This window comes from Jaculus jaculus, chromosome 8 (assembly GCF_020740685.1).
Source record: "Jaculus jaculus isolate mJacJac1 chromosome 8, mJacJac1.mat.Y.cur, whole genome shotgun sequence".
In the NCBI taxonomy this organism is placed as follows: Eukaryota; Metazoa; Chordata; class Mammalia; order Rodentia; family Dipodidae; genus Jaculus; species Jaculus jaculus.
In genome coordinates, this window is record NC_059109.1 from 128,441,996 (window position 1) to 128,462,524 (window position 20,529).

At 44.3% G+C, this 20,529-nt stretch overlaps 1 protein-coding gene across 2 annotated transcripts in view; it reads left to right on the top strand.

The window, feature by feature from the left end:
- The window catches only part of Arfgef2 (ADP ribosylation factor guanine nucleotide exchange factor 2), a 113,173-nt gene that overhangs the window by 84,403 nt on the left and 8,241 nt on the right, over nucleotides 1–20,529 (top strand). For both annotated transcript variants that reach the window (XM_045155851.1, XM_045155852.1), the window contains exons 28-37: nucleotides 655–815; nucleotides 2,894–3,024; nucleotides 3,157–3,286; nucleotides 6,920–7,055; nucleotides 8,250–8,388; nucleotides 8,480–8,534; nucleotides 10,078–10,192; nucleotides 13,696–13,826; nucleotides 16,350–16,518; nucleotides 19,652–19,790. In XM_045155851.1, coding sequence (XP_045011786.1) covers nucleotides 655–815; nucleotides 2,894–3,024; nucleotides 3,157–3,286; nucleotides 6,920–7,055; nucleotides 8,250–8,388; nucleotides 8,480–8,534; nucleotides 10,078–10,192; nucleotides 13,696–13,826; nucleotides 16,350–16,518; nucleotides 19,652–19,790 — 1,306 coding nt within the window. The remainder of the gene's footprint in view (nucleotides 1–654; nucleotides 816–2,893; nucleotides 3,025–3,156; nucleotides 3,287–6,919; nucleotides 7,056–8,249; nucleotides 8,389–8,479; nucleotides 8,535–10,077; nucleotides 10,193–13,695; nucleotides 13,827–16,349; nucleotides 16,519–19,651; nucleotides 19,791–20,529) is intronic.

Below are 20,529 nucleotides of genomic sequence, written 5' to 3' on the forward strand. Positions count from 1 at the left end.
ACTCCCCAGAACCCACGTTAGCCAGATGCACAAGGGGGCACATGTATCTGGAGTTTGTTTGCAGTGGCTGGAGGCCCTGGCGCCCCCGTTCTCTCTCTCTCTCTCTCTCTCTCTCTCTCTCTCTCTCTGTCTGCCTCTTTCTCTCTCTCTGTGTCCCTCTCAAATAGATAAAAATAAATAAATTAAAAAAAAAAAACGAACAAAAAAATGTCCGCAAAGTGTAATGTTGAGTGCTGCCTAATGTTCCTAAGTGCAGACAGCTGACATGTCCTGCGGAGAAGATCTGTGCAGCTGTGCTGCCGGCTGTGAGCTCAGTGCTACTGTGTCAGCAGTGTCCACTGAACAGACGCCTCTGAGCACATAGCTGCAACAAGGCTATGTATTCATAGGTTGGTATTCATAGGTTCAGAGGCTCACAGAGACCCCTATGGTTCCCCCAGGAGCAGAGATCTAGGGTTCCCTAACTCAGTGTTCATGGGAAAGGTCAACAGCATGGCTCCTGTGAATAGCTTTGCTTCCCTGTCTACCACAGGAAATGAGGCACACAAAAGTAAAGGAAGAAATTCAGAAAAGCTGCTTTCCAGAGGCACAGACATGCTGGGACTCCTGGAAGGCCACATCTCTGACCACCGTTTCTCAATCTTATTTCCCCAGCAACTGTGTTCCAGCACCATTTCCCTGCAGCCATCGACTCCTTTCAGGATGCAGTGAAGTGCTTGTCAGAGTTTGCCTGTAATGCCGCTTTCCCTGACACCAGCATGGAGGCCATCCGCCTCATCCGCTTCTGTGGGAAATACGTTTCTGAGAGGCCTCGGGTATTTCCCCTCTTCTTGCTTGTGTGGGAAGGGTGGAGAAAGCCAAGCCTTGGCTCCTGACAATGAGCTTTCTGGCCTGTCCTTTAGAGATGTGTTTATGTAGATGCCACTGTCATGGGTTGTGCCTTTTCCTTGCTGTGTATGTATGTGGGATCATCTTACTCATACTGAACCTTTTGGGTTTTTTTTTTTTTACTTTTTTTTTTAAACTTTTTGTTTTTTAAGACAGTGTGTAAATATGTAAATCTGGTTAACCTTGAATTTTCCATGGTATAGTCCAGGCTTGCCTAGAACTTGGAGCAATATTCTTGCCTCTGCCACCTGAGTGGTGAAACCACACCTGACAAATAAAATAAGTAGCTTTTTTTTTTTTTTTTTACTTGAGACAGGGTCTCACTGTGTAATTCAGATTGACTTCATCCTTGAGCTACTCCTCCAGCTGGGATTATGAGCATGTATAATCCATTCATACTAAACTTTTTTTTTTTTTGAGGGGTGGGGGTTGAGGCAGGGTCTCATTCTAACCCAGAATGACCTAAAACTCACTCTGTAGCTCAGGCTAGCCTTGAACTCACAGTGAGCCGCCTACCTCAGCCTCCAGAGTACTGGGATGAAAGGTGTGTGCCACCATGTCTGGCTATCATACTGAACTTTTAAAAAAAAGTGTTTGTGTGTATATGGATGGGTCAGTGACTCATGCCACTACAAATGGGCGTCTATCTGGATTTACATGGGTGGCTGGGGAATTGAACTTAGACCAGCAAGCTTTGCAAGCATGTACCTTTAACCATTGAGCTATCTCCCCAACCTCTCATACTGAACTTTTAAAATACCACATTCTAGGGCTGGAGAGATTGCTTAGCGGTTAAGACTCTTGCCTGCGAAGCCTAAGGATGCAGGTTTGATTTCACAAAACCCATGTAAGCCAGATGCCCAACATGTGACTGGAGTTCATTTGCAATGGCTAATGCCCTGGCGTGCCAATTCTCTGTTCTTGCTCTCTCTCATAAATGAAAATTCAAAAATTTGTTAACATACCATATTCCATATTGTTTGTTTCTGTTTTTTTGAGGTAGAGTCTTACTTTAGCCCAGGCTAACCTGGAATTCACTATGTAATCTCATGGTGGCCTTGAATTCATGATGATCCTCCTACCTCTTCCGCCTGAGTGCTGGGCCTATAGTCATGTGCCACCATGCCTGGTTCACATTGGGTTTTTTTTTTAATATTTTAATTATTCATTTATTTATTTGAGAGTCAGAGAAAGAAGCAGATAAAAAGAGCAAGAGAATGGGCACACCAGGGTCTCCAGCCACTTTGAGAGTACCTGCAGAGTAGAGGAATGGAGATCCCAGATAGAAGTGGGCTTCACACACACCCAAGCTGTGGGGAAACTGGCCCTGGCTGAAGGACAGATGTAGCATATTTAGGTCCTTAGCACCTGTGCCCCAGTTAGCCCATCAGTAAAATGGGACCATCATTAATTTGGCTTTTCAAAAGTATCTTTGTGTGTGGGTGCACCAGGGCCTGTGGCCACTGCAAACAAATACCAGATGCCTAGGCCACTTTTTACATCCAGTTTACATGGGTGCTGGGGAATTGAACCTGAGCCAGCAGACTACAAGCAAGTGCCTTGATCTGCTGAGCCATCTCCCTAGCTCTGACGATTGGTAATCCATAGAAAATCCTTGAACGTTCTGGCATATAGCAAGCACTCAGTAAATTAAAGCTGCTGCTGTTACTAAGCACTGCAGCATCATGCCAGGAAAACCTGAGGTGGTCGGGATACTCTGCCAATGCCATTCGACTTCTAGCACCACTAGTGTAATCCCCCTCCCCTGGGACTCTGCTGATCTGTAAAACTTGCAAAGGTCCACGGGTTCATATGGGGGAAGCCCCTCCAGTGCCCATGGGCAGGTGAATGTCTCTCTCAGTCTCTGTGGGATTCCAGCTTATGCACTGCTGAGTACAGAGTATGGGGCTAGGAGATTGTGTGGGACCTCAGTCTACATATAATCCCTTCTGCTTTCCTCCGTCTGCTTGCATAGTCTGCATCTGAGATGTGACTCTCCTTGTAGGTGCTGCAAGAATACACAAGTGATGACATGAATGTAGCTCCTGGCGACAGAGTCTGGGTCCGTGGCTGGTTCCCCATCTTATTTGAGCTCTCCTGCATCATTAACAGATGCAAGTTAGATGTGCGGACAAGGTAACCAGGCCCCCAGTGCCATGGTGTCTTGGCATCACTGAATGAGCCTGGGTCTCTTCTCCAACCCCACTGCCATCCTTCTCTTTGTTGTTGTTCTCTTTCCCAACCTTTTTCCCTTCTGCTTTCCTCCAGAGGACTCACCGTCATGTTCGAGATCATGAAGAGTTACGGCCACACCTTTGAAAAGCACTGGTGGCAGGACCTGTTCAGAATCGTGTTTCGGATTTTTGACAATATGAAACTCCCCGAGCAACAGTCAGAGGTAGGTGATGTCTCCAGCCCTGCCTGGAGTCTGACTGGCCTTGTACAGTGTCATTGTGTAACCACCATTCTGAAGCACTGGACCGATTAGGTGTTTTACCGATGGACACTGCCCTACTGGGCCCATGTGAGCTAGTCCTGAGAGACCCGCCCAGTCTGAGAGAGAGAAGAAATTCCCATGTTTGCCCACCTGGCTTCTATTCCTGTCAGGCTTCAGGGTTGCCTACAGATTGGACCACTGAAAAGTTTGCAAGAGAGCCATAGTGGAGATGACATTGAGAAGTACAGGTTCTTTATAACCATTCTTTCATAAACACCATTCCCTCAGTCACCCCAGTGTGAAAGTAGCATGTGCTTAATATAGACTACTAGGAATATACAGAAATTCATACTCCACCATCCAGAAAGTTAGTACTTTGGCAAATTTCCATGTTTCAACATGATTTAAATTTAGTTAAGGTTATACAATAGAGTTTTATGTTTAGAATAAACTTTTTCTAAACATAAAATAAATATGGCCAGGTGTGGTTGTGCATGTCTTCCATCTCAGCACCCAAGAGACAGAGGTAGGAGGATCACTGTGAGTTCAAGGCCAGTCTGAAACTACATAGTGAACTCCAGGCAAGCTTGGGCTAATGTGAAACCCTCCCTCAAAAAAACAAACAAGGGCTGGAGAGATGGCTTAGCAGTTAAGCGCTTGCCTGTGAAGCCTAAGGACCCCGGTTCGAGGCTCGGTTCCCCAGGTCCCACGTTAGCCAGATGCACAAGGAGGCGCATGCGTCTGGAGTTCGTTTGCAGAGGCTGGAAGCCCTGGCGGGCCCATTCTCTCTCTCTCCCTCTATCTGTCTTTCTCTCTGTGTCTGTCGCTCTCAAATAAATAAATAAATAAAAATACTTTAAAAAACAAACAAACAAAAAGAATAAAATAAATAAATGGGCTAGAGAGATGGCGCAGCAGTTAAGACACTTGCCTGCAAAGCCTAAGGACCCTTGTTCCCACCTAAAGCCAGATGTACAAGGTGGTGCATGCATCTGGAGGTCATTCATTGTGATAGCTAAAGACCCTAGCACACCCATTTTCTAATTCTCTCTCTCTCACTTTTAAATAAATATAGTAAAAAATTTAAAATAAACCAGGCATGTTGGCACATGCCTTTAATCCCAGCACTCAAGAGGCAGAGGTAAGAGGATTACCATGATTTCAAGACCATCTGAGACTACATAGTGAATTCCAGGTCAGACTGGGCTAGAGCAAGACCCTACCTCAGAAGAAAAATAAATAAATAAGTACTAGGGAATGGATCAGCAGTTAAAGGGACTTGGTTACAAAGCCTGTGGGCCTAAGTTTGATTCCTCCGTGCCCACATAAATCTAGATGAAAGCTGGACATGGTGGCGTATGCTTTTAATTCTAACACTCAGGAGGCAGAGATAGGAGGATCAATATGAGTTCAAGGACAGCCTGGGAATACAGAGTGAATTCCAGGTAAGCCTGGGCTGGAGTGAGATCCTGTCTTGAAAAATAAATAAATAAATAAAGCCAGATATACAAAGTGGTGCACACATCTGGAGTTCATTTGCAGTGGCAGAAGGCCCTATGACACCCACACTCATACTCTCAAATAAATAAAAATGCTGTATTTATTTAAGATAGAGAAAGAGGCAGATGGAGAAAGACTGGATGCACCAGGGCCTCCAGCCCCTGTAAACAAACTCCAGATCTATGTACACTTTGTGCATCTAGCTTTACGTGAGTACTGGGGAACTGAACCAGGGTTCTTTGCAAGCAAGCCCCTTAATTGCTGAGCCATCTCTCCAGAATCTTGTTTGTTTGTTTGTTTGTTTTTAAGTTTTAAAAAATATTTTATTCTTGTTTATTTTTATTTATTTATTTGAGAGTGACAGAGAAAGAAAGAGACAGATAGAGAGAGAATGGGTGTGCCAGGGTCTCCAGCCACTGCAAACGAACTCCAAATGTGTTGTGTGCCCCCTTGTGCATCTGGCTAATGTGGGTCCTAGGGAATCGAGCCTCGTACTGAGGTCCTTAGGCTTCACAGACAAGCGCTAACTATTTAGCAAGGGCTAACTCTAGCCCTATTTAATTTATGTTTTTTGTTTGTTTGTTTGTTTTTGAGGTAGAGTATCTCTCTAGCTCAGGCTGATCTGGAATTCATTATGTGGCCTTGAACTCACAGTGATCCTCCCACCTCTGCCTCCCAAGTGCTGGGATTAAAGATGTGCACCACCGATACCTGGTTTAAATTTTTCTGTTGTTTTTTTGTTTGTTTGTTTGTTTTTATTCTTTTAAGTATATTTTTATTTGAGAGAGAGAGAGAATGAGCATGCCAGGGTCTCTAGCCACTGCAAACAAACTCCAGATGCATGCATCACCTTCTGTATTTGGCTTATGTGGGTCCTGAGGAATCAAACCTACATCCTTCGGTTTTGCAGGGAAGTGCCTTAACTGCTAAGCCATCTCTCCAGTCTCTGCCCCCCCCCCTTGTTTTGTTTTTCAGGGTAGGGTCTCACTCTAGCCAAGGCTGATCTGGATGTCACAGGGTGGCCTTAAACTCAAAGCAATCCTCCTGCCTCTACCTCCTGAGTGCTGGGATTAAAAGCATGCTTCACAAGGCCTGTCTCCTTGTTTGTTTGTTTTTAATTAATTTATTTATTTTATTTATTTGATGGAGAAGGAAAGAGAGAGAATGGGTACTCCAGGGCCTGCAGCCACTGCAAATGAACTCCAGATTCATGTGCCCCTTGTGCATCTGGCTATCATGAGTCCTAGGGAATCGAACCTGGGTCCATTGGCCTTGCAGACAAATGCCTTAACCACTAAGCCATTCCTCCAGCCCTGCCTTTGTTTGTTTTTTGAAGCAGGCTCTCATTCTAGCACAGGCTGACCTGGAATTCATTCTATAGTCCAGTATTGCCTCAGATTCACAGAAATTCTCCTTAAAGACATGAGCCACAGGCTAGAGAGATTGCTTAGTGGTTAAGGTACTTGTCTGCAAAGCCAGAGGACCCAGGTTCAATTTCCCAGTAGCCACATAAGCCAGATGCACAAGGTGGTGCATACATTTGGAGTTTGATTGCAGTGGCTGGAGGCCCTGGTGTGCCCACATTCATATTCTCTTTCTCTTTCTCTCTCTCTCCCCCCCCCCTGCCTTTTTCTCTCAAATAAATAAAATTTAAAAAACATGAACCACAGGCTGGAGAGATGGCTTAGCAGTTAAGACACTTGTCTGCAAAGCCACAGGACCTAGGTTTGAGTCCCCAGGACCCACATAAGCCAGATGCACAAGGGGGCACACACATCTGGAGTTTGTTTGCAGAGGCTGGAGGCCCTGGCACGCCCATTCTCTCTCTCTCTCTCTCTACCTGCCTATCTCTGTCTGTCTCTCTCTCTCTTTCTCTCTCCCCCCCCCACCTCTTTTTCTCTCTAAAAGTTAAAACAAATTAAAAAGATTTATTCCTGGAGGCAGTGATACTGAGAAAGTGGGCAAGTGGGTATGGGCATTTAAGGCTTGACACTAGTAACACATTCACTTTCTAGAGCAGTTTTTATAAATAGTACCAAGAATTTGCATCTCACACAGCAGGTAGATCTTAAGAAACATTTTTTGTTTTTCCAGAAGTCGGAGTGGATGACGACAACCTGTAATCACGCACTTTATGCTATCTGTGATGTGTTTACACAGTTCTATGAAGCTTTGAATGAGGTGCTGCTCTCTGATGTATTTGCACAGCTGCAGTGGTGTGTTAAACAAGGTATTACTGTGTCACTTACATTGCATAGTCACGGTCTTAGTGACAGGTTAATCTTTTTTTGGGGGGGGGGTTCGAGGTAGGGTCTCACTGTAGCCCACTGTGTAGTCTCAGCCTCAAACTCACAATGATTCTTCTACCTCTGCCTCCCGTGTGCTGGGATTAAAGGTGTGCACCACCACGGCTGGCTTATTTTTGTATTTTTAAAAGGTACTTGCCAGCCGTGGTGGCGCACACCTTTAATCCCAGCACTCAGGAGGCAGAGATAGGAGGATCACCGTGAGTTCGAGGCCACCCGGAGACTACATAGTGAATTAACAGGTCAGCCTGGACTAGAGTGAGACCCTACCTAAAAAGAGAGAGAGAGGTACCTTTGTGCTTATGCTGTTCCTGATAGTTGTGTCAAGGGCAACAACTTCATTAGTAGACTTTTTTTTTCAACTAGGATCTCACTCTAGCCTAAGCTGACCTGGAGCTCACTCTGTAGCCCCAGGCTATTCTCAAATTCATAGCAGTCCTTCTGCCTCAGCCTCCCAAGTGCTGGGTTTAAGGACATGAATCCCCATACCTAACAACAGACCACTTTTGTTTGAGTAGTTATATGTTTATTTTAGTATGTATTAAAACAAGGCCCATTGAGCCATCACACCTGGATTCCATTTTGGCTTATTGCAAAAAAATTGGAAATATAGTGTGTGAGTGACCATTTAGAATTGCAGGTCTGGGCTAGAGAGATAGCTCAGCAGTTAAGTTGCTGGTCTGGAAAGTCTATGGACCTGAGTACCCACATAATGCCAGATGTACAAGGGGGCACATGCATCTGGAGTTTGTTTGCAGTGGCTGGGGGCCCTGGCCCACCCATTCTTTCTCTCTCTCTCTCTCTCTGCCTCTTTCTGTCTCCCTCTGTCTCTTCTAATAAATGAATAAATAAATAGAAATGCAAGTCTGATGTCTTTTCTACCATCTTTTGCCATATGTGGGCCAGTTAATTAAAGTAAGGTAACCTTGACCTTGCACCATCCCTCACAGATAGACTAGGAAAATCATTATACCTTGTAGTAGCATAAACTATAAAATCTTAACCCTATTGTAGCTTCAGTAATTGAAGTCTGCCCTCCAGCTCACAGTAGGAAGCACCAAAGGCCTGGTTGTTATCAACAGCTCAAGATTAAAGACAGATACTGTTGTATTTTGCAGATAATGAACAGTTGGCTCGGTCAGGTACAAATTGCTTAGAAAACTTAGTAATCTCCATCGGAGAGAAATTCAGTCCTGAAGTCTGGGATGAGACGTGCAACTGCATGTTGGATATTTTCAAGACCACCATCCCCCACGTGTAAGTGCCTGTGCAGTTCCTTCATAGATCACCGTCCGCGTTTCCTCCCATTGCCGTTTGTCTTGATGGTCTCCTCTCCCGTTCCCTTAAGCTTGCTGACGTGGAGACCTGCAGGAATGGAGGAAGAGACAACAGAAAAATCCTGGGTAGGAATTTGTTGTTTTCTTTCTTCTTGTCTCAGTCTCAGTCTTAGTCAAGACCAGTCATAGCATGTGTTTGTGCTCTTCTGGGTTAGTCAGGAATGAAGCTCTAAGACTGGAAAGCAGGACGTGCTTATTAACATTCCTTACATCTTGCACTTGACTCCTTTGCCCAATAAAATATGCCGTTTACATTTCTTGCTTTTCCTTTGTGCATGTGCACACCTCACAGAGCCCCGCCCCAGAATGAGGCTCAGTGGGCACATAACCTGTTGACTGCTTTTTCTATATCTTTGATATTCTTTGAGAACAGCCTTCTGTGGGGTCACACACATTCCTGCAGTTTCCCTACTTCTCCCTCTCCCTAGAACTGACACCCCTTGCCACAGCTGGCCTTGCTCACTGCCCTCCTAAATTCACAGTGCCACACTCACACTCGCCACCAAAGAAACTGTAAACCTTTTTTTTTCTTTTTTTCTGGGGGGGGGGGTGTCACCATATAAGGAAGTTCTAATTTAAATTTTACTGTAGAATACAGTGGTTTGCTGGGTGAGTAGGTGCTGCATTACTAATTTACATTCCCGTACAACTCTAGGATCATTAAATTCTTTGTTTGTTTGTGTGAGGCAAGGTCTTACTCTAGCCCTGGCTGACCTGGAACTCACACTCTAGCCCAGATTGGCCTTGAATTCACAGCAGTCTTCCTACCTCAACCTGCTAAGTAGTGGGATTAAAGGCATGAATCATCACACCAGTTTAGGACAGTTAGACTATAAAAGACCTAGGCTTGAATACAGAGATGGATGCAGTCAGAATTTATTCAGTATTAGAGTAAAGTACAGTATTTAAACATTTTCTGTTTTTTAATTGCCTTTAAATTTTCCATTTAAGTTACTCTCAGTGAAGGGAGAAAAACAGTAATAGTAACTTATTCTTGAGCTTGACCTAATTAAAAATTTTCATGGCAGAGTGTGTTGGCACACACCTTTAATCCCAGCACTCAGGAGGTAAGAGGATCATTGTGAGTTTGAGGCCAACCTGAGACTACATAGTGAATTCCAGGTCAGTCTGGGCTAGAGAGAGACCCTACCTCAAAAAAAAAATACATACATACATACATACATAGGTGTGTGTGTGTGTGTGCATGTGTGTGTGTGTGTGTGTGTGTGTTTTTATATATATATTATATGGTGGTCTAGAGAAATGGCTTAGCGGTTAAGGCACTTGCCTGCGAAGCCTAAGAACTTAAGTTCGATCTTCCAGGTCCCACATAAACCATATGCACATGGTGGCACATGCATCTAGAGTTCATTTGCAATGGCTAGAGGCCCTGGCGTGCCATACTCACACTGTCTCTCTCTCATAAATAAATCTAAAAAAACCTTTTCAGTCACCACTGTAAAGTGTGGAGAAATATGCTGAGTTAGAGTAGGAGAATGTGAAGTTTCCATTAAATTTAAGGTTGGCTATTAGTGTGTAAAGTGTCCCCAGCTCTGGGTATGGAAGAGAAGTAAGCTTTGTGATTTTTTTTTTTCTGGTTTTCTTTTAGGATGTGGATATGGACCGGCAGTCTTTAAGCAGCATAGACAAAAATGCCTCTGAGAGAGGCCAGAGCCAGCTTTCCAACCCAACTGATGACAGCTGGAAGGGTAGACCATATGCGAGTGAGATCCCTTTCACTTTTGCTTTTTCAGTTTTTTAGTTGCTTATTTGCAGTAGGTGATGACTTGACATGACTCACAGTTAGAAAGCAGAGGGGCAGAGCCAGGTATCGTGGTGCACATGTTTAATTCCAACACTCTGGAGGCAGAGTGAGTCGCTGTGAGTTCAAGGCCAGCCCAAGACTACATAGTGAATCCATGTCAGCCTGGGCTAGAGTGAAACCCTACCTCAAAAAAATAAAATAAATGAAGAAGAAGACAAAAAACAGAGGGGCAAACACAGTAGGACCCTCTTTCCCTTCATTCTCCTTCCCGTCATCAGTGTGTCCAGAATCTCATGGACCTTTCTGGTTCATTGTGTCCATATGCCAGCAAAAACCTACATATGTATGTTGACACATATGTGTACACAAGCATAGAATCTCTTGTTTTGGAGTTTTTGTTTGTTTGGTTTTTTTTTTTTTTAATTTTTTTTTTGTTCATTTTTATTTATTTATTTGAGAGTGACAGAGAGAGAGAAAGAGGCAGAGAGAGAGAGAGAGAATAGGCGCGCCAGGGCTTCCAGCCGCTGCAAACGAAGTCCAGATGCCTGCGCCCCCTTGTGCATCTGGCTAACATGGGTCCTGGGGAACCGAGCCTCGAACCGGGGTCCTTAGGCTTCACAGGCAAGCACTTAACCACTAAGCCATCTCTCCAGCCCTGTTTGGTTTTTTTAGGTAGGGTCTCACTCTAGTCTAGGCTGACCTGGACCTTTCTTTAGTCTAGGCTGTCCTTGAATTCACAGTGATCTTCCTACCTCAGCTTCCTGAATGCTGGGATTAAAGGCGTGCGCCACCACACTCTGCTTAAGTCTGTTTTTATTGGTTTGGAGGAACTCCTCATGTGTTAGGATATTTTTCTGGATGCAGGGTCCAAATTGCTTTTTATCAGTTTGTCTCTTGATGTTGCTCTTGGTGTGATGTGTGCTGATTTCTCATTGTGAAAAGCAGGCTTACAGCTGTAATGTATTGGACTAGGCACTTTGCTGAATTCATGTGCGAGCTCTGATTCAGTCCTCCCCTAGCCTTGAAGAGGTGTTGCTTTGCATTTGAATGACAAAGCTTAGACAAGTGGTATAACTTGCCAGTATATAGTAAAGGTGGGATCCAGGTGCACTTTGGGCAGACTGAGGAGTGAGGATTTTCAAGGATTCTGGTGGGCTTTTTATCTATTTCTTTATTCTTAATTTTATTTGATTGGGTAGAGAGAAAGAAAGTGAGAAAATGGGGGTACCAGGGCCTTTTACCGTGAAGAACTCCAGATGTATGTACCTCTTTGTGCATCTGGCTTTACCTGGTACTGGGGACTAACCCAGGCCTTCAGGCTTAGCAAGCAAGTGCCTTTAACTGCTGAGCTGCTGGGCTTCTTAAAGTGGTGTCCCCCATTGTTTATCTTTTTTTTTTTTTAATAAATTATTTATTTATTTATTTGAGAGCGACAGACACAGAGAGAAAGACAGAGGGAGAGAGAGAGAATGGGCGCGCCAGCGCCTCCAGCCACTGCAAAGGAACTCCAGACGCGTGCGCCCCCTTGTGCATCTGGCTAACGTGGGACCTGGGGAACCGAGCCTCGAACCGGGGTCCTTAGGCTTCACAGGCAAGCGCTTAACCGCTAAGCCATCTCTCCAGCCCCCCATTGTTTATCTTTAGCACAGTCCCTTGACATGCACATGGCTGTGGGTGTAAACACTGAAGTCAGCTTCTGAAGCACCACAGTGCACTAAGCAGACATGTTCCTGGTGTCTTTTGAAGGAATAACAGAAGTCGCCGTAGAAATAGAAAGGCACTTGCTGGGACTGAAGCCTGTCATTTACTGACTGCTGCACTGCCAGCTCCCCTGCAGTGCCCAGGGCTAAACAGATTTCTTTATGTGGTCGTCAGCTCCAGATAAGGTGATTGGCAGAGAGGGGGTCAGGTCAAGTCCCTTCAGTAGAGCCACTCTGGGCATCCAGATGCCTGCACTAGAAGTGCTAAGGACTAGAGTCCCTGCTGCTTGGCTCCCCCAGCAAGCCTTGCATTTTGTTTCTCCTGTTTTCCCAGCTCTGCTTCCTATCTGGGCCTAAGCTTAAGCAGGCAGTCTTCAACCAAAAAAAAAAAAATTTTTTTTGAGACATAATCTCAAATCTTGTTGTCTTTCTGCCTCAGTCTCCAGAGTGTGGTAGAGTCACCAGACTGGCTACATCATTTTATTTCTTAACATCTGCTATATCTATATTATATTTTTCAAAAGTTAAAACTATTTGGAGGGTTTTGGGGATTGAACCCAGAGCCTCATGGATACTAGGCAAGCATTCTACCACTGCACTCCATCCCCAGCCCCCTGGAAGGTAAACCGGTGTTCATAAGGAATTGTTACATGGTTATATAATTTTACAGCCCCTTTAAAAACTTGAAGACTTTAATCCCAGCATTTGGTATGCTGAGATAGAAGGATCATCATGAGTTTGAGGTCAGCCTGGGGCTACAGAATAAGTTGTTCTAAGTCAGCCTGGGCTAGAGTGAAAGCCTACCTCAAATAACCAAATACTTAAAGATAACTGGGTCTTCTTGTTTCCTATCCCTACAACCTGTGTTTGACTTTTTTAACATTTTAATTCTACAGTACACTGGGAAGTAATCTCTACTTTTACCCTAGTGAATCAGCCAACACTTGTGAGATGCTTCTGTGAGCCTCCTCTGAGCCCCAGAGATGGAAACCACAAGAGTGGAGTCAGAGTCTACTGTAGGCAGAAACTGCAGTGCAGATATGAACGGGGGGGGGGGGGGGTGTTTCAGTATTAAGAGCTGTGACCAGCCATGGGTGGCTAACCACTAGCAGGGGTAAAAGTATGACAGGGAATCAAGCGCAAGGCCTTATGAATATAGGCATAGAGAAGTGGAAAATGCATGAGGCAGTTCTACTTCTAGAGTAGATGGAAAGTGATGCAGAAACTAAGATCTTACAAAGGCTCTTTCCCCGCCAACCCAAACTGAGATGCTGTCTCCTTGCAGGAGCTGGGCAGTGTAGTCACCCAGGGCCCCTGCACTTAAGGACACAGTCCAGACCTAATCTGTAGGAGTGGCCTGTGGAGTGATAGTAGAACTTGCCAGAAGACATAGGACCTGCAGAACCAACTCCCTCACCTTCTTCCATTTTTGCTCAAATTTTAATACTTTCTATTCCTTTTCTTCTTGTGTTATTTGTTTTGTAAATATCACATTGTTAGTGAGACATTTTCTGCCCAGCTTAGTCAGAATTGCAACCCAGACCTGATACTTCCTGCCTCTGTCTTAGGCCACTATTATTGGCACACTGGAGCTTACACGTACGCGATAGCTATTGTCTGCCACACTGTAGTGTAGGAGTCAGGTTTTGCCTGGTCCCTTCAATGCTGTGCCACTGCGCCAGGAATTGTGTGGTAGGAGGTCAGTGAACATTTGTTGGACATTGTGAGTCATTATTAGGTTAATCTTTATCATCTAATATAGATCAGAAACTGTTTGCCAGCCTTCTCATCAAGTGTGTGGTCCAGCTGGAGTTGATCCAGACCATCGACAACATCGTGTTTTATCCTGCCACCAGCAAAAAGGAGGATGCGGAGCACATGGTGGCTGCCCAGGTAACGACCCACAGTCTGGACCCAACATTCTTGTCCAAGGGAAGGCAGCACAGTGTCAGGAATGTGCTGGAGCCAGCACAAACTGGCTGTTCAGAGCCCATCATGTTCCTCTCCATCCACCCCACATTCAAGAACATTGTTTTAGTCATTTGCTCACTTGAAATTGGCCATTCTGGAACTTAATTTATAACACAGAAATCAGTAGACACTAAAAATCAAGGTCTTCTTTTTTATCCCTTTAAGAGCTGGCTTACCAGTATACCACTGCTCACATGCCATCCCTCCCTTGGTGCTTAAGGAAGTGTTATTTATCCAGGGATGAGACTCTGTTGTTGGTGTATAGTTTAACCACCAGCAACTAAGAATGTACTAAGTATGGTGGTGTATATCTGTATTCCCAGAACTTTGGAAGCAGAGGCAGGAAAATTGCCAAACATGTGAGGGCTTCCTGGTATATAGCCAATCAAGGCTAAACAGCAAGACCCTGTTTCACAAAAGCAAAATTAGTTGGTTCATTGGTTAAGACACTTATTTGCAAAGCCTGATGACCTGGATTCGATTCCTCAGTACCCACGTAAAGCCAGATGTAAAAAGTGGCACATGTATTTGTAGTTTTTTGCAGTGGATGGAAGCCCTGGTTTGCCTTATTCTCTTTCTCTCTGTCCATCTCTCTATCTGTATCTCTGTTTATAAATAAATAAATAAAATATTTAGGGCTGGAGAGATGGCTTAGTGTTTAAGGTGCTTGCTTGCCTGTGAAGCCTAAGGACCCAGGTTCGATTCTCCAGATCCCACATAAGCCAGATGCACAAGGTGGCACATGTGTCTGTAGTTCATTTGCAATAGCTACAGGCCCTGGTGTACCCATTCTCTCTCTTTCTCTCTATCACCCTCTCTTTGTCTCTAATAAATAAACAAAAATAGATCTTTTTTAAAAATTATTCAAAATATATTTAAAAGAAAAGGTTGGGGATGTAGCTCAGTTGGTAGAGTGTTTGCCTAGCATGCATGAGGCCCTGCATTTGATCTCCAGCCCTAGAAAGGGGACATTTGGTGCATACCTATAATTCCAGCACTGGGAAGGTGGAAGCAGAGGGATCAGGAGCTCAAGGTCATCCTTGTCTACATAGAAAGTTTGAGGTCAGGGCTGGAGGGATGGCTTGGCAGTTAAGGTGCTTTCCTGCAAAGCCAAAGTGTCCAGGTTCAATTCCCCAGGGCCTGTATGAGCCAGATGCACAAGGTGGCACATGTGTTTAGAGTTTATTTGCAATGGCTGAAGGCCTTGGTGCATCCATTCTCTCTTTGTCTGTCTCTTTCTCGCAAGTAAATAAAGTTAAATTTTAAAAAAGGACACTTTGTTTTAAATATTTTTATTTAGTTAATTGAGAGAGAAAGAAAGGAGAGAGAAAGAGGCAGATAGCGAATGGATGCTCAGGGCCTTCAGCCACTGCAAAAGAACACCAGATGCATGTGCCCCCTTGTGCATCTGGCTTACATGAGTCCTGGGCAGTCAAACCTGGGTCCTTTGGCTTTGCAGGCAAATGCCTTAAAGGCTAAGCCAGCTCTCCAGCCCTAAGAAAAGGACACTTAAAAAAAAAGAAAAAAGAAAGTTTGAGGTCAGCCTGACTTACATGAAATTCTGCCTTAAAAAAAAAAAAAAAAAAAAAGAAAGAAAGAAAAGAAAGAATTTGAGAGGGAAAGCCAGGTGAACATGTTTGCTCACATTTGTAATTCTAACACTCAGGAGGCTGAGAAGAAGACAACAAGATTGCCATAAGTTCAATTCAAGGCCTACCTCACAAAACCAAAAAATAATAAAAAATAAAAATAATAAGCCGGACATGGTAACACACACCTTTAATCCCAATGCACTCAGGAGGCAGAGGCAGGAGGAATGCCTCAAGTTTAAGGCCACTCTGAGACTACATAGTGAATCCAGGTCAGCCAGGGCTAGAATGAGACCCTACCTTGAAAAAGCCCCCCTGCAAAAAAAAAAAAAAAGTTTTTCATACATATTACTATTACAAACATTTGCATACAACTTGTTTTTTACTTATTTGAGAGAGTGAGAATGGGCACACCAGGGCCTCCGGCCACTGCAAATGAATTCCAGATGTGTGTGCCACTTTGTGCATCTGGCTTTACCTGAGTACTGGGGAATCGAACCTGGGTCCTTTAGCTTTGCAGGTAAGTGCCTTAATCACTAAGCCATCTCTTGAGCCCCATTTTTTGAGGTAGGGTCTTGCTGTAGCCCAGGCTGGCCTGGAATTCACTATGTAGTTTCAGGCTTGAACTCCCTGGCACATCCATTCTGTCTGTCTCTTTCTCTCAAATAATAATAAAAAAAAAAAATTGTCAGCACTGACAGCACCAAAGCCTTTGTCACCAACCCATCACCACGCAGTAGGTCAGGACATGGCGTCAGCCACACAGGACAAAGTCCAAGTGGAAATGGTGCCATCTCATTGCTCAAGCCCCTCCATACATACTTCTCACTCAGCTCTCTTGTCCTCTCCCCTCCAGCAAGACACCCTGGATGCTGATATCCACATTGAGACAGAAGACCAGGGCATGTACAAGTACATGTCTTCCCGACACCTCTTCAAGCTATTGGACTGTCTGCAAGAGTCCCATTCATTCTCCAAAGCGTTCAATTCCAACTATGAGCAACGGACTGTCCTGTGGCGAGCAGGTAAGGGCACACAGATAGGTTGGCACACTGGTCCTCTTCCTAAAACGGTGAAGCCTTTGGGAGATTCCTGGTAGTTTAGGCATAGCTATAATAACTTTCCAACTATTCCTATACTGGATAGATTTCATCTTGGTGCCAAGAAACTGCCTGATACATGACAGATTCTTGGGAATGAAAAGATAAATGGAAGGGTGAAGAGTTGAATTTTTTTTTTCTTTTTTTTTTTTTTTTTTTTTGAGGTTGTGTCTCACTGTAGCCCAGGCTCAACTGGAATTCGCTCTGTATTCTCAGGGTAGCCTCACACTCACTGTGATCCTCCTACCCTTGCCTCCCAAGTGCTGGAATTAAAGGCGTGCGCTAACCACGCCTGGCAAGAGTTTTTCTTTCAAGACATGAAATGTGACATTAAATTACAACTTAAGTATGGTAGATGCTGACCTGAACTTCATTAGTTATCTCAGCCTGAGACTAACAATAACCCTCCTTCCTGAGCCTCTTGGCGACTAGGATGGCAGATGAGCACCACCATGCTAGACTCCAAATGGCTACTTTAAGCCATGGTTGGAATACCTTTTCTCTGTGGCTGTTTCACTTAAGCGAGTGATTGGCACAACTTGACTGACAGCTATACTGTGTCTTAAAAACAGTGTTTGCCAGACGTGGTGGTACACACCGTGAATCCCAGCACTAGGAGGCAGAGGTAGGAAGTTCACTGGAAGTGAGGCCAGCCTGAGACTACGTAGTGAATTCCAGGTCAACCTGGGCTAGAGTGAGACCCTACCTGGGAAAAACAAATAAACAAACAAGGGAGCCTGGAGAGATGGTGTAGTGGTTAAGGCACTTACTTGGAAGGTCTGATGGCCTGGGTTCAATTCCCCAGTATCCACATAAAGCCAAATGCACAAAGTGGCACATGTGTCTGGAGTTCATTTGCAGTGGCCTGTGGCCCCCCCCTTTTTTTTTTTTTTTTTTTTTTTGCCAGGCATGGTGGAGCACACCTTCAATCCCAGCACTCAGGAATCAGAGGTAGGAGGATCACCATGAAACCGTGAATACTACAGAATAAATTCCAGGTCAGCCTGGGCTAGAGCAATACTCTATTTCGGGGAGGGAGAGGATTTTTTTTTTTTTTTTTTTTTTTGAGGTAGGGTTTCACTCTAGCCCAGGCTGACCTGGAATTCACTATGCAGTCTCAGGGTAGCCTTGAACTCACAGTGATCCTCCTACCTCTGCCTCCCAAGTGCTGGGATTAAAAGCATGTGCAACCATGCCCAGCAAAAAAAGAAAAAAGGAAAAAAAAAGGATTTCAAAGGGGTAAGTGTGTGGGGGGGGGAGGGAAGGAATTACCTTGGGATATTTTTTTATAATCATGGAAAATGCTAATAAAAATTAAAACAAAACAAGCTTAAATAAGTGGGCGAGATGGCTCACTGGCTAAAGCTGCTTGCTTACAAAGCCTGCTGACCTGGGTTTGATTTCTCAGGGCCCATGTAAAGTTAGACAAAGTGGCTTATGTGTCTGGAGTTCCTTTGCAATGGCAAGAGGCCCTGGTGTACCTATACTCACTTTCTCAAATAGATAGAGAGATGGGTGGATGGATAGATATTAAAACAAAACTAGGGCTGAAGGCATGTCTTAGTGGTTAAGGCATTTGCCTGCAAAGCCAAAAGGCCCAGGGGACGCATGCATCTGGAGTTCCTTTGCAGTGGCTAGACTGGAGGCTCTGGCGTGCCCATTCTTTTTCCCTCTTTCTCCCTGTCAAATAAATAAATAAAAATAAAATAGTTTTTAAAACAAACAAAAAATAAAATAAAATAAATTGGGCATCATGGCACACACCTTTAATTCCAGCACTGCACTTGGGAGGCAGAGAGTTCAAAGCCCCCGAGAGACTACAGAGTGAGGTCAGCCTGGGCTAGAGTGAAACTACCTTGAAAAACCAAGTAAATAAATATTTATTTTTATTTAGTTAGTTAGTTGTGAGCAGAGAGACAGAGAATGGACACACCAGAACTTCTTGCCACTGCAAATGAAGTCCAGATGCATGTGCCACTTTGTGCATCTGGCTTTATGTAGGTCCTGGGGAACTGAACCTGGGATAGCAAACAAGTACCTTTAGCCACTGAGCCATCTCCCCAGCCCTGTTTCAATCTTTTGCTATTGTTGTTGTTTTTGTTTTTTTCAAAGTAGGGTCTCTCTCTAGCCCAGGCTGACCTGGAATTCACTATGTAGTCTCAGGGTGACCTCAAACTCATGGTGATCCTTCTACCTGTGCTTCCCAAGTGCTGGGATTAAAGGTGTGCACCCCCATGCCCAGCTTCCTTCAGTATTTTCTTTTCCAGCCCTTAATATATTTTTTTATTGACAACTTCTATACTTACAGACAATAAACCATGGCATTTCCCTCCCCCCCCCACTTTCCCCTTTATAACTTTGCTGTCCGTCATATCCCCTCCCTCTTTCCATTAGTCTCTCTTCTAATTTGACGTCATCATCTTTTTCTCCTAATATGAGGGTCTTGTGAAGGAATTGCTAGGCACTGCAAAGTCTTAGATATCAAGGCCAAATTCTGTCCCGACAGTTGTATGTAAGGAGTGGTTCCCTTCCTTTGGCTCTTACATTCTTTCTGCCACCTCTTCCACAATGGACCCTGAGCCTTGGAGGGTGTGAGATGTTTCAGTGCTGGACACTCCTCCTTCCCTTCTTCCATCCCAGTGGTCATCACCATCTGAAAAGATAAGCTTCTCTAAACAGAAGTGAGAGTAGCATTAATATATGAGTATGATCATTAAGTGTAGTGTATTCACGCAATTTGGTGAGAGTAATATATACATTTGTCAAGAGCAGGCTTTATATCCCTAAGGCTCATGACCTCCCCTGCCATAGGCTTTTGATTAGGTTTTCAGTATCAGGCTTGTATTCCCTTTTGTTGTTGTTTGTTTTTTCGAGGTAAGGTCTCACTCTAGCCCAGGCTGACCTGGAATTCACTGTGTAGTCTCAGGGTGGTCTTGAACTTATGGTGATCCTCCTACCTCCCTTCAGTATTTTTTTAAGTGACTCGAGGTCTGTCTTCCCCAGAGTCTCAATTCTGTCCTGGCAGTATGCACTGCTAATGTGACTGTTTCTTCCCTAGGCTTTAAGGGCAAGTCTAAACCCAATCTTCTCAAACAAGAAACCAGTAGCCTAGCCTGTTGTTTAAGGATCCTGTTTCGAATGTACGTTGATGAGAACCGCAAGGACTCCTGGGGTGAAATTCAACAGCGACTTTTAACGTAAGAAGTTTGTTTTTCCTTTAAATTCCTTATTAACATAATCAAAACGCATACTGTACACTGAAAAGAGCAGAAGAAAATTTCTTATACTCTGATATTAACTTTCCTTTTTGAGTGCCTCTTCCATTTCACCTTAGAACAGCCTGAGAGCCAGGAGGGCCTCCTCCCTGTTACATTCATCAGTCTCCTCAGGCAGAGGCACCAGTAGTGAGCAGTGCTCTGCCTCTCAGTCCTCAAGCTGAGGAAGGCCTGACTCTGGCTGACACCCTGGGAACAGGTCACTCACTGTCCCTTGTAGGAAGAGGTCCTCATCAGAGTTGCTGTCTGGCATCCCATCTTTCCTTCATTTGAAGAAAAAGAAATTAGAATCTCAGATGCCAGGATGTAACTACAGTTAGATAGAAATGCACCAATGGGGAGACAATAGGATACCAGTGAGAAAGCCTCAGGCAGAAAAAGAACTTTGCTACCTCCTAGTCATCACCAAAGTGCTGAACCTTTACTTCTTCTTCTTTTTAAATATTGTATTTATTTATTTATTTGCAAGGAGAGAGAGAATGTATGTGCCAGGGCTCTAGCCACTGCAAACGGACTCCAGATGCATTTGCCACTTTGTGGATCTGGGGAATCAAACTTGGGTCTTTAGGCTTTGCAGACAAATGCCTTAACCACTGAGCCATCTCCCCAGCTTCTGCACACTTTTTTTTTTATGTTGGCAACAGAATTCAGCTCCTTGAAT